The following is a 17,364-nucleotide window of genomic DNA, read 5'->3' as shown; positions in this document are numbered from 1 at the left end:
TCTATTAATGTTTTTAAAAATATTTTTTGCTTTGTTAACAATAGAAATAAAACAGTTTTTATTTTTAATATTTTTGATATAATGTTTAAAGTTTTAACTTTTTTTTAATGACAATTAACATTTTTAAATTCATATTCTGAAGCAGAATATTTTTCTGTGTATTTCAATACATAAAGATCGAAATTCATATGAGTTATAAGCATTATTAAAGTTTAGATAAGTGAAGTAATAGAACAATATTTTGAGGGGTATTCCCATACCTCTCCACTCCGCTAACCCAAACTTTCAATATTTATAGCTCATAAACTACGCCCCCGAATTTAGATTTTTATGTATCCGAATACACAGAAAAATATCCTCCTTTAGAATATTAAATTAAAAATATATGTTATCATAAAATAAAAACATAAAAACAATTATAACAATAAAAAATATAAACATTTTTTTTTTTTAAATAGGTTCGCTAATATATTTTGAAATAATAAATGTTGTTGGATAAAAGAATCATTCAGTATAGGTTATACATAGTAGTATATATAGGTTCGATATGAATATAGATTTTAGTCTCGTTGTGGGGTAGGAAAAAATGGGTTTAGCTAATGCTCAGAATTGTCGGCATATTGTCGCAAGCAAGCTGCGATATTAGGACTAATTATTGTTGATGATGCTTTCACTAATGTACGTTAATAATATTATGTACACCACAATATCGTGTTGGATACAGCTGTAACTTGTCAGAAGTTTAAGCTACTGATTTACATATTATACTATTATAGGGTCATTCGATCAAATATGCATTGCAAAACAAAATAAAGTACGTAGTTAAATAATCGAAAGACGAATTGACGACATAACATTTAAAATAAAAGCTGACTCGTAAAATTATATTATTATTGTCGAGTATAAACAAGAACATTTCACATTTTAAAACTTTTTAAAAGACTCGTTTTACCAAAAAGTATTAACGGTTTTGGAAGTATTTTTTTTTTTTTTTTTTTGTATAATTTATAATAATTAGTAAACAAAATTGAACAATATATATATATATATATATTATATTTAAATATAAATATACGTATTTGAATTATGAACGAATAGATAATTAATTATAAGCTATAACTTAGAAGTATTATACAACTTAGACGAGCGGAGTGAAGTGCAGGCACAAAGATACCCAGTAAAATGTTGGTCCACTAAATCTGCTTATTTAAACATTAACTTTCTACAGAAAAATCATTAAAGTAGTTTACTTAAGAATAAAAAAAATAAAATAAAAATGAACTTTGTCATCATTGGAAAACATAAAATACTTACAAAATAAAAATAATAAAAATTGTAAAAGAGATTTTGATTTGTATAGGTAATAAAATTGAGTAAAAATAAATATTTTCACATTAATAACAATCCTATACTTAATGAAATACTATGTTATTACTCTTAAAAGTAACAACTAGTACAGTATGAAAAGATTTTTTCGGATCACATTTTGGACATATTTTTTAAATTATGAAATACCTCACGTAATTGTCGTAGTACATTTATACGATGTACGTAGAAGTATATGATAACATATAAGTCGTTTAAAAAAATTTCTAAAAACTACGAGGGTCCGGGCGTATAAATATAAAATTGTACAGTGATACATCATAATATATATATATAGAATCATGTCTTACAATATTATACATTTATATATCCTTACCAAACGCTTTGGACATCAGAAGTAGCATAGTCTCCGCTTTCCCTGTTCTGTCGTCTCAGCGGTATTATGGTGGTAGGTTGACCGGAACCGGAAGCGGGCAATAAGAGCCCCGTGGCTGTCTGTCGGTGGTGGCCACTGCCGCCGTGGTGGTGGTGGCCGCCGGACAACGATATATCGCCGGCACTGCGCAACGATATAACGGAACCAGAATTATTGTTCCGAGGCACTCTGTGTTTGGCGTAACCGTAATAGACTCTGAAAACGGAGACATCAGTAAGTCTTTGAAATACTGAACACTAGCCAAACACGGTAATGTATATATCATTGTACACCGCACACGCAGGACGGTCGGAAGAGATAGCGAAAAATAAAAGTAAATCTAGGGCGCAAGTTGAGTGAGGACCATTCAAAGTTTTCTGGCTTACCCTACGCTTTGATAGTTCTTGTAAATGGTTCCTGAAGTAAACGATAAGACATCAACATTTTCTGGGTAACGGAATATATTACATATATACCCAAAGACTAAATTTAGAAACGTAAATCACAGATTTATACTCTTTACAAACAAGATAAATAACGATTTTTTCTTAGAAGTATTTCTATCTGTTACTTATTCCTTCGCTGTCATTCTATTGAGAAATTTAAATTCTGATAAAATGTTTCTGAGTTGTTATGTGCACCTATATGTAATATTCTTTATAAGACATAGAATTTAAGTAGACACGGTTATTTACACACATACACACACACACACACACATATATATATATATATATATATGTATATATGATAAGTTAGATGAGTTGATTTTTTTTCAAATTCTGGTCTTAATCAAACTTAAAAATTACAAAACTCAATATTTCAACCAATGGGTAATAACTAATTTAAGCATAACAAAAGCGGCTGATCGTTCGCTTGAAATCACTCTATACACACGATAGAACCTAATCATTGCATTTTTTGTTTACAAATATCAGCGGACATCCTCAGTTAGGTTAGGGAGTCTTATAATGATTTTTCTCCCCGTTTTGTATATACCTGTTGTTAGCGTGCTCCATGAGTAGCTCCTCGGGGTCCGATTCATACGGAGGTTCGTCATACCAATGTCTGAGCATGTCATCGTCGTACATGTAGGTTTCGTCCGAATTGTTACAACGAGCCGTGGACTTACCAGGTCCGCCACCACCTCCACCGCCGCCGTACCGCAAAAGTCCGTGACGAATCTCTCGGAGGATGTCCTCGTGTTCGCGGTCGAAACGTTCCTTCTTGATCATGGCCTCTTGGACTTTCAACTGCGACAATATAATATACATCAACGCTTTGATTATATATACGATTACACAGGATATAATTATTAACATAATATGTATTGTAATCGTACGTTCGATACTACGACAAACAGTAAATTGTAGTGTAGTGTTAAAAACTTTAAAGATCCGTCACAGGACGTACCTCTCTAAAAAATTCACTGCACATCAGCCTGTCGACATATCGTTTTATAGTGATATTTATACACAGCCGCGGCAATTTTCGTGTAGGTACGTACATTGTTATTATATTATATTGTAATATATTATACCAACACGATATTTGTACACCTATATTTAACACTCAAACCGTACAGGGAAAAGAATATTATTATTTTTGGCTCGCCGTATAACTTGTTCCCCGCCTTATAAGCGCGCATAACAAGATTAATGTTACTCCAGACGGCAGTAACGGCCGCCGCCGCACATGACCTTTAATGGGTCCCTGCGGGTTGTGAAACGCGAGAGCATTAACACACCACCGTCGCCGAGTATATGGGTTTCCGCACGAAAATAACACGCGTATACCCATCACGATCGTGTGTATGCGTTATTTTGGGTGGGTATGTGGGTGTGTGGGTGTGTTTGTGTGTGCGTGCGAGAGAGAAAAAAAGGTATAACCACAAAGGCGTCGGCAGTCGAAAAAAGGGGCAACCGTATTATATGTATATAGGTTTCTCTATCTTTCTCACTTTCTCACTCACTCTCTCTCTCTCTAGCATATATATTCGGTGCGGCAGCGGCGTTGAAAAGTTTTTAATGACTCGACTCGGCTTCCTCTTCGCGCGCGCACCACCTAATCTGACTTTAATGTTGTTTATTAGCGTAGGTATAATACGTGTGTATATACGTGCCTCCGCCACTGCGGTTTCGTTCTATTTACGCATTGAATATATCTTCAACTAAAATGCAGATAATATAATAATATGTGTAGACAAACTCGAGAGTATCCGAATATAATACATTATAAACGTGGCTGCAGCTGGTATCGGACGCGGAAGTGGTAGGGGTGAAATAGAGTGAGATCGGTTCACAAAAAAATAAATAAATAAAACGGCACTTCTATACGTATAGGTACACGCACAGAGTTGCTGCAGTGAATGAGGGAAACTATTTCGATAAAAATAAAAATAAAAAAAACGTGGAAACTCGAAAACCGGAGCTTTGTTGTCCGTTGTTTATTGTAGGACAGGGTTGTTTTTTTTTATTTTTTCATTCGCTCGACACGCCCTCTGAAGCGATCGGATCGCGTAGGCGATTGGAAATCGTATGCGTTTTATTTCCCCCAAAAGTATCCGGTGTGCCAAACAGTACGCTATGTATATAAGTGAACAAAATACATTCCCGTAGATTCGGTCAAAACATGTACACGCGACAGGAAATAATGTGAAGGTAAAGATACGCCTGTAAGGTGACCAATCAGTGACTTTCGTTTTTGTTGTTAATTCTTAGGGGAAAAAAGTCGGAAAATGTACAATCTACGATAATTGTTATATCGTATTAGGATAAAAATAATATTTATAACTACAAAATTGTATAGAAAATAAGAACTTTTATATACAAATTTCGAAGAGATGTAAAGTTATTTTGTAGAACTCTCATTGTACGAGTTTTACAAGAAGCAAATATTCCTAGTATTGATGTTTAATCAGTTAAAAAAAAAAATGAATTCATACGTTAGCAAACATTATGACACAAAAATTTGTTAAAATTAAGACTCAAAAATAAAAAGATAACATAATATACGTAGAAAAATGTTTGACGAGATCAACCCTATACCGCGTTATTGGGAAAGCTTCAAATTACAAAAAGGGATCGTTTATTATTGGTTTTTTTTTCACTTACTCGATGGATGGTTTCTTCAAAACCGGATGGATTGCCGACATGGTTTCTGCCGGACATTGGTACACAACGATTTCTGTTATCCATCATTGTCATGCCCAAACAATCGGGAGTGTTGGCCTGAAACATGATTAATTAATGTAAAAATTGGTATATTTATTTTGTTACATTTTTTTCACATGCTAAAAGTATATGCGAATTTTATAAATATAATTAATTTAAGTATAGTATAATATTGCTGAATATATTAAATTTAGACTGGTTATAATATGAAGAGAGATAATTGATAGTAATAGTATTTAAAACAATCCTTCGCTTATAAATGTATAGAAAAAATAGTAAATTAATAGTAGTTAAAACTAGATATTCATTAACCGTTTTAGTTATGTATAAATAATATTTTATTTATAATATATTTAAGTTATACTGCAGTGGCCATTGTCATCGTGTGACAAGTTTTATTATAATTTGATTAATGAAAAATTAATATTTTTAAACAATTTTTAAAATCAAAATCTAATAATAAATTTTAACGAAGTAATTTAATTTAAAGTTAATTTAGTTGATTCGCCATAATATTGAATGTCATATTTATAAAATTTACCCAATTACAATATTAAATTATGTTAAATTAACGCAAATTTATATTTATTTTTTAACACCTAAATGATAATATATTAATTATTATTCATTTAATGTTAATATAATATATACCTACTATATAATTATGTAATATGTAATTAAAAATCTATTAAACGCAATTTACTAATCGGTAAAATGTTCAATATAGATAATTAAAATTATCATAAATATTTGTTAAATTAGTTATAGTGTAGTGTGCAATTAAATAATATAATACGTGACGTCCTAATTAATTATTAGGAAATATTAATTTTAGAAAATTAAATTGTAATTAAATTTAATAATTTAGTATTTTATAATTGATTTATGGGGAAAAATTCTCATTGAGGACGATAGAAATGCAAATATACTTTGGTTGAAATAAAAATCAATTAAAACGCGTTCATAAATAATACATTAACAGCACTTAAGCTAATATTTAACTTTGTACAATAGTAAAGTTTTTTGGATTCAAAATGGCGCCTTGCCAAAATGGTTTTAGGATTCGTTAGGGTTCTGTACGATAAGAGTAGTATAATATATATGTTCAAAACGAATCAGATAATGCAATTTTGTAGTATTACAAAACTATTGTATGACATACACTTATTAATATCAAAAATTTTTATCATAAGAGTAATATCATAATGTTGAATAAGAAATAGACATAATATTAAAATAAATCGTATAAAAATTTGTACATGGGTGTATATATATAAATAAGAAATTTAACGATTAACAATAAAATAACACACTTTGTGAATACAGTACAATGCACAGTTTTAATAATAATTATATTAAATTCAAAGCACTACAGTGAATTGCTAAATTGGTTTTAAAATTCAGTGAGATGAACATAGTTGATTAAATTTTCGATTTAGTTGCGAAAAACAGCATAATCAACTGTTAATTAAAGTATTTTTTAACTAAGGATTACAAATTATTTCTGAAAATAAAAATTTATTTTTAAACGTAATGATTTATTATAATTTTACGAACTAATATATTTATTACTGCGGTGTGGTGAACCTTTACCAATATTGTGTGATATTCGTACAATTTATTTGATAAATATACTAATTAATTTTTTAATTTTGTCACGAAAAGAATAAAATACTTAATTTAAATTAGAGAAAGTAATAATCGAAGTAGGTATATCTACAGTTGTTTTGAAATATAGAATTGAACTAAACATACATTGTTTAAAATATAACTGAAAATGGTCACATATGATATTCAAAACACGTTGAATTATACACAAATAAAAAGTGTTTGCAAAACCAACCAGAATACTAATCGCAAAAATAGTTATTTCAAATTTCAATTGCGGTCTATAAGAGAGGATTTTATAAATTTAAAAAATAAAACGTTTACATGTATTTTTTTCATTTTAAAATACATAAAATCAATGAATACCGACAATATACGATTTAATCGTCCTATTAATGGAAATTTAAATACTGAATTCTTTTCTAAAATTAATTTTTAAAACCACTCAATAATTTAAGTAATACAGTATTATAATATATAAAATTATAAGAAAATTTTGTTTTGGTGAGGATCGTATTTTTGTTTTAGTATAAAAATTACAGCTGTTATCGGTTAAATTTTTTATGTTTCAAAATTTTAAAAATAATCGAAACTAAAAAAAAAAAAAAAAAAAACCGTATGTTTATAATAAGAGTTTATCACATTAGACGTGGTTTTAAAAAATATGTAGAATTATTTTTGATTTTAAACATCTTAATGTTATTGTTACACAAGTAAGACTTAGAATAATGCTAGAAAAATAACTATAATTTGTGTAAAAATAAATGAGACTTTTACGACAACGGTGTATCTAAAATGCCTATCCAAAACGCCGTACGATTTGATCAAATATTTACATTATAATACTATATTATATGTATATGAAAAAACTTGTAGAGATTTATTAAAAGTTAAGTTTAATATCAAATTAATTTAATAATGTTTAATTTACTTTTGAATTCCAAGATATGACTTACATATTTATTAAGATGTAAATATTTTTTTCTTTTTTTTTGAAATCTCAAGTTCGATTATGTTAATAGTTTTTGACTTTCTCTTAATTGTATAGTTTCGAATTTTAAATCAACGAAATTTGATTTATAAATAGGCCTAGTTCAAAAAAATTAAATGTCACACAAAAACTGTACAAATAGGTACTTGTTAACATAGAGCAGTCATACGAAGCCCGAGATGTAATAATAATTGTTTATAGTTGTAAGTGAACGATTAGCAAAACATGACGTGATGACTGTTACCTCAAAAAATGTTCTTATAAGAGGAATGATTTATTCTAAAAGTTGTTCGTACAAACTTTAAATAAGCATACACAAATGCTTTAATATGGAAAAATAATATGGTACATGATGGATATAGGCATGAACAAATAAGAAAAGTTTACTTTTCTTAAAAATAGATACCTAGTTATAAATTGTACATTGTATGTTTAAACAATTAATGCATCAAAATCAAATGATTTTGTTTGTCACTGGAATCGTAAAACATAGCGATAAAAACATAGAAACAAACACAAAAATATAGCAAATGTATTTAAAAAAGGTAAAATATAAAACGGGATAGTTCATGATTGATTTTGAGTGATCTGCAGCTGTACAAACTTATAATTCATTTAGATCTCTTTATAATAAATAAAACGTATTAAAACAAAAGCGTGTAGATGATACAATAATTTGCGAACTTTGTATATATATATACGTGCGTATATAGTAAAGAAGGTATCATTGGCTACTGTAATACACATACGTATATTATGGTTTCTAGCAGGGGAAAAGCATAAAACAAATAATGCGACCTGTCCACAGGTTGCCTCGGGGATACTATAATATACACTACATTTATAATATACATTATATGTACGCGTGTACACAGTTATACCCATGTATAATAATGCATTTGGGCACTGGCAAAAAACGGCGAGAGTTGGTCGGAATTCGAACGAGGGACTGAAAATTTGGGGGATCGTGCCAACTACGTTTGGTAACTCCAACCTCCTCGCCATCGGCGATAATATTCGAGTACACACACACATTTTATGTATAGTGATTGTATGCATGTGGAAAAAGACGGAATGTAATCTTAAATAGAGGTTATAATATGTAGGACGTAGGTATGTCGTATGTGTGTTTGAGCGTGTACACAAGTACATGTATAAACCTAACTTATGACATTATGAATTTCAGAGAATTTTAGCAAGAAATTGCCAAAATCGTACGCGATTTATAATAAAATACTAAACACGTTATCTCAAACTTAATCCGAACACGTCGATCTAACGGTTCAGAAAAACAAGACTTCAAAATGTTATAGGCGCAAAGTGATTTTTTCGATCAAAGTTATTTTATATATATTTTTTATTACTTCTAATATACTACTTTTTACTTAAATGTAATACTTGATTTTTATAAAAAAAATTTACAATTGTAATTTATTTTTTTAGGAATTATTTTTGATTTTAAATGAAAACTTTTTTCGAATATTTTTTCTTTAAAATAGTAGAAAATTAAAAAAAAAAATCATCCTGAACATGTCCATAAGAAATGTATTTATATAATATAAGCTCAAAGCGTATAAATTAATATAAAGTGTTGAATACTTAAGAATCGTATTTTCGTAACTGTGTGGCCACGCTACGGTGCCTGCTGCAACGTGGAGGGCAAAAAAAAGAATGGAGTTTTTTGTATATTAAAAAGTATTTTCGATTAAAATGCGTATAAAGAAAAAACCTAAATGTTTATATTCATGAGTTTTTATATTATAATCCGTATGCATTGTAAAGTTTTTGGAGGATAGGATAGAAAAAAATAGAGAACTGCTGGCTCGGTGGTGAATGGTGGGTAGAGTGGTGAAGTAATATCATGTCTGTCTCTGAGGTCATTACACACAGAAATCTACTGGTGGTCGGAATGTGTGCGTTCTCTGACGCGAAGTTCCGGTGTGTATAAACAACTGAAAACGACGACGACAACAATTCGGACGGGAACAAAATATAACGACACATCATATAACATTATATGGACGATTAGGCATTTTTGATGAAGTGTACTTGCTTAGCCATTGTTTCAAACACACTGCACGATCAGCGTTGACCGAGATATCTATTAGGCCTTTGTATAAAAAAAAAATTCATTGTGTATTTAAATTTTAAACAGAATAATATCATTTTTTTTTAAACGTTTAGACTGGACTATATAATTTTTCAGGTTTTATTTTTGAAAGGAAGAGAGTTTGAAAACATTTAGAAATATTATGATACAATTTATAAAATGATTAAAAACATACGGCGGACTAACTATCACAAGCGTACAATATTTCTTTCAAAAAACGCAAAATTTAACAGATAAAATAGATGCGTTAGTTTCAAGTTAAAAATATCACCCAGTATATACGCTACAGTACGTTCACGTTATTTTATAATATATTACATATTTTTTTTCGTATTAAATCTATTCGGGTGTGAAATGTCATCGCATAGAACGAGAGGAACCCGGTGTCAGATCACCGGTTACCAACCGTTCAGAGTTGTGACTTCGGAGAAACAAATTTGGGCAACGATTTGTATACATGGAATATATTAATATATACCTACTAACACCTTGTAATTTAAAAATGTATTATATACCTACACACTCCTACATCATAATATATGTATATATAAAAACCGAATGAATATAGGCTATTGCCGAAGTATGTATATATATACGTACTCACACTCGATATCCTAAAAACCTATATATTTATATAATACTGACAATACGCACGTAGACGAAAAAATATAAATATACACACATATATAGGTATATATACATAGTATAAATATATATATATATATATATATTATATGCATGTACTTTGGCGAATTTGATTGTACAGCATCCGCGACGCGTCAAGGGGTGTATAGTGAAAATAGAAAATCTCGAGGGATTTATTTATTTATTTATTTTTATTTTTACATCCAATCCGCCTCTCCTCTTTTGCTTTGACTAAATCCGGAGTCGGTCCCTATACTGATTGGCATGCAAATACGTAGAAATATTCGAATCGGTATTCCACTGACACATCGTCGTCGCCAGAGTACAAACACGATCCACCAGTCACAGGTACACGTATAATAATATTACGTGTTATCGTAAAACAGCATAAGACGATTAAATATTTATCAGAAATAATCCGGAATAAATTTTCACATGGCATATAAAATAATATTATAATATTATTAACATCGTCTATATTGTTTCCTGTATATAAACAATACTGTAACATATTTTAATTTACGTTTAATCGGAGTTACAAGTTATTTAATACTTGTACATACTTTTGCCGATTGAATTATAGCTCAATGTTAGCGCCAAACAAAGCGCATTATCGTTTGCTTAATAGTGAAAGATGAAAAGAGAATAAAATAACCAATTATATTATTCGTGCAAAATACAAGTAAAACACAAAAATTGCATTGCCGCATTGGGCTTGTAAATATAGAGATATTAAGTACATAAAACACGCATGGTTATTCGGAAGCATATATAATTAAAAAATAGAAACTAGTTAAAATCTATTGTTCAAATCTTAGGATGTAATAAACATATAATATGATATTATATTTAATCGACTTATTTATGAAAATAATCACTATTACTTAAATTATTTTTAAAAATTAAATTTTTTGAATACTAATTTTTTTTCAATGACTCCTTGTGATAGTTTAAATCCTATACATTTTATTATTAATAACTATTATATTTAATATAGATAAACTAAGTAATAGTTTGTAATGAGTAAAAAGTTTATTGCTAAAATAAAACGACACTTATGTATATATAGTATATACAATATGCATAGATTACGAATTTAATACATAAAGTACCTATACAAATAATTTCTATAAAAACCCGTAAAAACTGTATTTATATGTCACAGAAACAATCATAAATAAATATAAAAATCGAACATCGAGCAATACACTGCAATACACCTGTAAGCACGTTCCACGATGTAAATGAATAAAAAGGGGTTGATTTTCTAAAGAAATGTTGTCGTCGACTTTTGCATGATTGCCATCGTCTTGCCGCTATTTCTATATGTACCTTCCTATAGCCGTTATTATATATACCGTCACCAAAATGTCGTATTTGAAATATAAAATGAAAACGTAACAGACATTTTCGGGTCAATAGCTACGATGGGAAAAAGAAAGAGATGGATCGATAAAATTAAAAAAAAAAAACGAGAAAGAAGAGAAAAAAATTACTGGGGCACAATATATAATATACATATATAATATATATATAATACATATAAAAATGCATATATAAAAAGACACTTAGCTGAACGATTTTATAGTACCTTAAATTTTTTTTAGTTATATATCAGTCTCGAGTATATACGGCGGTTACCATAGTAACTTGTGAGATTTGGTGATGTGGGAAGGAGTGGGGGGGGGATCTCTCATGAGCGTTCCAATGGAACGTTTTTCGAACGTATAGGAATTAATTATGCCATTTGATTTAGAGAAAAAAAAGGAGGTCAAACCGTTCTCTCCTGGTTTAAAACATTAATTAACGATTAATGAGAAAACTACCACCTATAATGCCGCCAAACCACACCAAATACACGAACGAGTGGATCGCCGCTACCATCTAGAGCATAAAGGCTTTAGAAACAGCTGTGTGTTATTTTATATATACATAGACATAAACATGGACTCGTAATTTGTGTATGTGTTTGTGTTTTTTTGTGTGTGTGCACTTGAGTACAGTATTTCCGCCGACAGTAGTTAACACAAAGTGCACACCCGGACCACTACTCTCGCGCGAATTGCAAACAGTAAAATAGTTCGTATCCTTACCCGGGACGAAACGTTTTGTTGACTTCGCGATTTATCTCTCCTGTGGGTCTTGAAGTTTCGTAGAAACCGCGTCAATGTGATCTTCTTTTTGCCGGGTCGGTCTGCAAAACAAATTACAGAACAATTGCGTATTATTAATAACATGCAGTTTTTAAACTTTATTATTATGATTATCATTTTAAATATATGTCTCTATCCCTAGTTTATATTTGCACACTACATTAAACCACGACTTTACAAAGTTATAACCTTTGACAAAATATTATTTTGCTATTTTAAATGTTGTCATTATTTTAGAGACAGAGGATAAGGGCACAAAGGAAATATAGGAATAAATCAACGCTGACAAGGTATGCGCGGGTGGGCAAATCAACCTGCCTGCTGAACAACACATCGACACGTTTGCCACAAATACGACGAAACCTTTGGAAAACAAACCCTATTTTCGAGCATACACTATATCGTCCGTCTATCTCACTTCCATCCTCTCTCCCTTTCCTCAACAGCGATTCAAATCCCCCACTACCCGGTTTCCTCCCCCGGGATGCCGTCTAATTTCCATTTAAATTTTATCCCGGGCTCACTGGATGAAATCCATTTCGGCCTTGGGAAAACCACGAAATTGCTGAGTTTCTCTGATCCAAAAAATAAAAGGGTGGAAGCGAGCAGAAAGATAGAGGTAGAGGAAAAAGAGCGAAAGAGAGAAAAGGTCTTCCCGCATTTTTCTCACTCTTTGGTTTCGCAGTCCCAACTTTCCACCACCATCGTCATGTAAAGAAGATGGAAATTCTTATTTTAATATCGTTTCTGTTAAGTGTAACGAATAAACGAGCTTTGGAATGGAGTGGGAGGACCTTTTTCATTTTTAATTAACTCACCGTACAAAATAAAAATAATAATAATAAGAAATAAAAATACGGAAAACTATTTATAGTTATAATAATACTATTACCGCGAACAGTTGGATATTTGTTTACTATTATTTATTAACCGGCAATTCTATATGAGTATAAGTTATTTAAACTACTCTTCGTTAGGCTATTACTGTTTTATAACGTAAATCCATAAATATTGACCACGGATTAAGTAAATAAAAATATGTATAATTACCCGCAGGAGGAAACTCGTAGAAATATGCAGATCTTGGACTTAAGCACCTGAAACATACAAACGATACGTAATAAGTAATAATAAATACTTCACATGCATAAAACTATTTCAAAAATATGTTGAAGCATATTATATAAATATATATATAAATTATCATCAATAGTAAATTCCATGTAAAACATATTTTTTTGTATATTAATCGTAGAACCGTAGTTAATTTTCTTTCAACATATTATACTACTATCTATTTATCCTATATAACTATAAAAAAGAATAGCTGAAAAAGATTTTTCAAGATAATAATATGTAGGTCATAAACTTTTTTTGAATGTCGTAGGTATATACATTGACTATTTTGTACCTATAAGAGTCTTATCATTTAAACGATATTATATTTGAATACCTATGTGATATACTCCAATATTATTTTAAAACCTTGAGTAAATGTAATATTTCATCTAAAATAAATTTATATTATACTTGCATTTGCATCTATAATCATTAAAGAATAATATTCATCCTCTACTCTATGATTTATATTTTTATAATTAATTTTGAAATCTAATATGCATAATTGCGTTTATTCAGATTACCTACGTCATTTTACGTTAAATAAAATATGCTATGCATGTATAAGAATAATTAGGTACAAGGGTTTATTATATAGATTTACAAATTAATACAATGCTCATATATTCATTAATAACTATTTCATATTTTACTAAATTATACAATATAATAGACACGAATAATATAAGTACTGATTATATTTATTTTGCACGTATTAATGATTTAATTGTATGAAAGTAAGCTGATATATACCTACATATTACATTGTAATTGAATAATACATTTAATTTAAATTGATAAGAATAATAATAAAAAACAAAAAAAAAATACTAAATATCACTCTACATGTTTGCGAACATCAAATTTAACTTTAAGACTAAGCGAGTGCTTCGGGAGATATAATAGGATAAGATTCCTCGGGGATGGCAGCTAAGAACGATAATAAAAGTTGTAATGCCTTCGTTCAAAAGAAATAATAATAATAAATATATAAAATATATAAGAGTGGAAATGATTTATGAAGACTAATAAATTATACGTGATCATTACACGGTCTTATTTATTATGTAATCGAAACTTAATGTATAACGTAGCTAAGAAGCTATAGCAGCAACGAAGAATACCACAACAAAATGTTTGATGTTCACTGCGTAAAATAATATATATGATAATAATAAAACGAGATTTCCAGACTGTAAATAATTAAACAGATTAAAGACACGTATTATACATAATGCATTATATGCGGCCATGATCAGACTACGTTATATTTATATATATTATATATACGCTATACACGCGAAGATATTATACAATACGACATAAACAAATAATAGATGGCTGCGTTAACTGATTAAAAATATAATATAACGACGATACGACCTATTCAAGTACAGAGATAAACATACATTTTCAAATTGAATTCAAACACAAACAAAATATATTTATTGTATACTGAGCCTATATATGAATAAATATATTATGCTTTTTAAGCAATTCTCATGGTTCAATATTAATAATACAAATAAAAGAGAAAAGATTATTTTAAATGTATTATAATTTTCGAGTATTTAAATATTGTCCAAAAAAAAATTTACATTTTATATAATATTATAATACGAACTACCTACGCAAAAAGTGTGATAATTGACGGTGTTCCTATACATGCTCATCACAAAGACGCGTACGCTATACCTATATAAATGATTTGATATGGCTTGCACTTACATACTTGAAACCCACATTCTTAGTCCCATTTAACCTTATGGTAGTAGCAGCAATAGCAGCGGTGATTTGGGCAATTTCTATTGTAAATTCCTGACAACACATACACATACTTTTGGTCGCATATTTTCGACAGCATACCGCCGTTGTTATGGTTTGTGGGAAAACCACAGTACGCGTAGAGTCCGGCCGACACCCGAAGCGTAAGCTCGACATGTCCCACCGGCGCCGACGAGATTTAACGCGATGAAATATTATACATTATATTTTAGTTCGAATTTGTAAAATTATGTAGGGGGGGGGGGGGAGGAAAAAATTCCAATCGATAAAAATGTTAGCAATTGCGCGTTGTATAGCTGGTAAATACGCGCACAATAATATCGAATTCCGCCGCGGACGATGAAATTTCGACAAAACCAGAAAGAACCTTTTATAAAACCACCCTCAGAGCAAAGGGATCGAATTACGCGGCGAATGACATTAGATAATACAGTATTATTATTAATAAGCGCGGACGGCGGATATGGGCTGTACAGCGGCGCTTCTATATGTAAGACGGGTTGTCGCGTAGACGAATGGCCGCATTTTGTCATCGACGGGGAGGGGGAGGGTTGTAGTAGCAATTTTTTTTATATTATATTATTTCACCAGTCCCCGCGTTCTTGTTTTTGCGAGCGGGGGAAGTTATTTAATATTTTTCTTTGTATGTATATATAAATCAGAGAGATCACATCACGTACAAAGAACCAAATGTCAACTCTCTGGTATATAAATACTATAAATACAACTACTACTACTACTACTGCTAATAATAATAATAAACGGCAATAATAATAATCATAATAAACGTATACGTATACAACTACAATCGCCGACGAGAATTGAATGCATGTCCGGCGGCGGTGTGGCGTATACAGAGACGGTCGTGTATATACATATATTATGATAATGGTATAGTTGTACCGGCAGTAAAATCGTGCGCGGAAAACACTCTTCGTTTATTTTAATTTAGAGGTCCCTTTTGCCCGGCGGTAGTAAAGCACCGTCGATGGCGGCAAGAGAGTTTGCGACGAATCCGCGGCTGGCCAGACCAAGTCGGCAGCGGCGCTGTGGAGTTAATGTAAAGCGGTCGGGGCGAGGGTTGAAATATTAAAAAGAAAAAAAAAATATATCCAATTAAAATATACTAGCTAATTTTACATCAATTTAATTTCGCAGGACAAATTATTATAATTAATAAAAGTGTTCGCACGATCGCAAATCGTATATTATGCTAAATCCAAACGATCGTACATATTGTATATATAGGTACCCATAATACTAAACGTAAATGTAGGTACGGTGCACATAAATATATTATTGTTTTAATGGTATACCTCGCGAATCACGACCGGCTATTATTATTATTTTGTCCAGAGTTAATAGCTGCACATTATCGCGTAACACATAATATAATGCACACGGTTAGGTTATACAACGCACGTCGACAATTTAAACGTATACCCGAAATTAGAATAATATATTATATTATATAAGTAAGTGTATATACACGTATAGATTACCTTGCGAGTTGTAATTAGGAACCAAATTAAATTTTTTTATACAATACATGCGTATTCGAATGTATGTATTTATGGACGCGGCACAACAAGGTTTCGACCAATCAATTCGTTCTAGTATCGACAAAAAGCTTAATCGATATTTTCTTACAAAGGATTGTTAATATTTAATACGTTTTATAATATACAATTTACACACGCTCACACTGTAGTCACAACGCTACTATACGCGTACATAAATATAATATAACCGTGTTTCCATTACTCTTGTTCTTTATGTTTTAGCTGAGTTGAGTTTAGAATGTACGATATATTAATATTTATTATAGTCACCCTGACAAATTATATTTAATAAATAAAATCTGATTTATGGTAACAGTGTATTGTGCAAGAAATAATAACATGAAAATAGAGTATATTCAACGAAGGTAATAACATAATATAGGTAAACCAAAAATTTGGCTACACACAAAGGTTTTTTCATTTTACGCATGATGGCAGCTTTTTTTTTTAAAACAGAATAAGAGCAATATTTAATAA

At 30.3% G+C, this 17,364-nt stretch overlaps 1 protein-coding gene across 1 annotated transcript in view; it reads right to left on the bottom strand.

Moving 5' to 3' along the window:
- LOC114121963 (uncharacterized) overlaps positions 1 to 17,364 on the bottom strand; it is a 72,165-nt gene that overhangs the window by 5,593 nt on the left and 49,208 nt on the right. The window contains exons 4-8 of the mRNA XM_027984481.2: positions 13,472 to 13,518; positions 12,362 to 12,462; positions 4,855 to 4,971; positions 2,741 to 2,994; positions 1,703 to 1,957 (exon numbers count right to left, since the gene is read on the bottom strand). Of these exons, the coding sequence (XP_027840282.2) occupies positions 1,703 to 1,957; positions 2,741 to 2,994; positions 4,855 to 4,971; positions 12,362 to 12,462; positions 13,472 to 13,518 (774 nt within the window). The remainder of the gene's footprint in view (positions 1 to 1,702; positions 1,958 to 2,740; positions 2,995 to 4,854; positions 4,972 to 12,361; positions 12,463 to 13,471; positions 13,519 to 17,364) is intronic.

Source organism: Aphis gossypii, chromosome 1 (assembly GCF_020184175.1).
Source record: "Aphis gossypii isolate Hap1 chromosome 1, ASM2018417v2, whole genome shotgun sequence".
Classification (NCBI taxonomy): Eukaryota; Metazoa; Arthropoda; class Insecta; order Hemiptera; family Aphididae; genus Aphis; species Aphis gossypii.
This window is presented reverse-complemented; position numbering and strand designations above follow the sequence as displayed.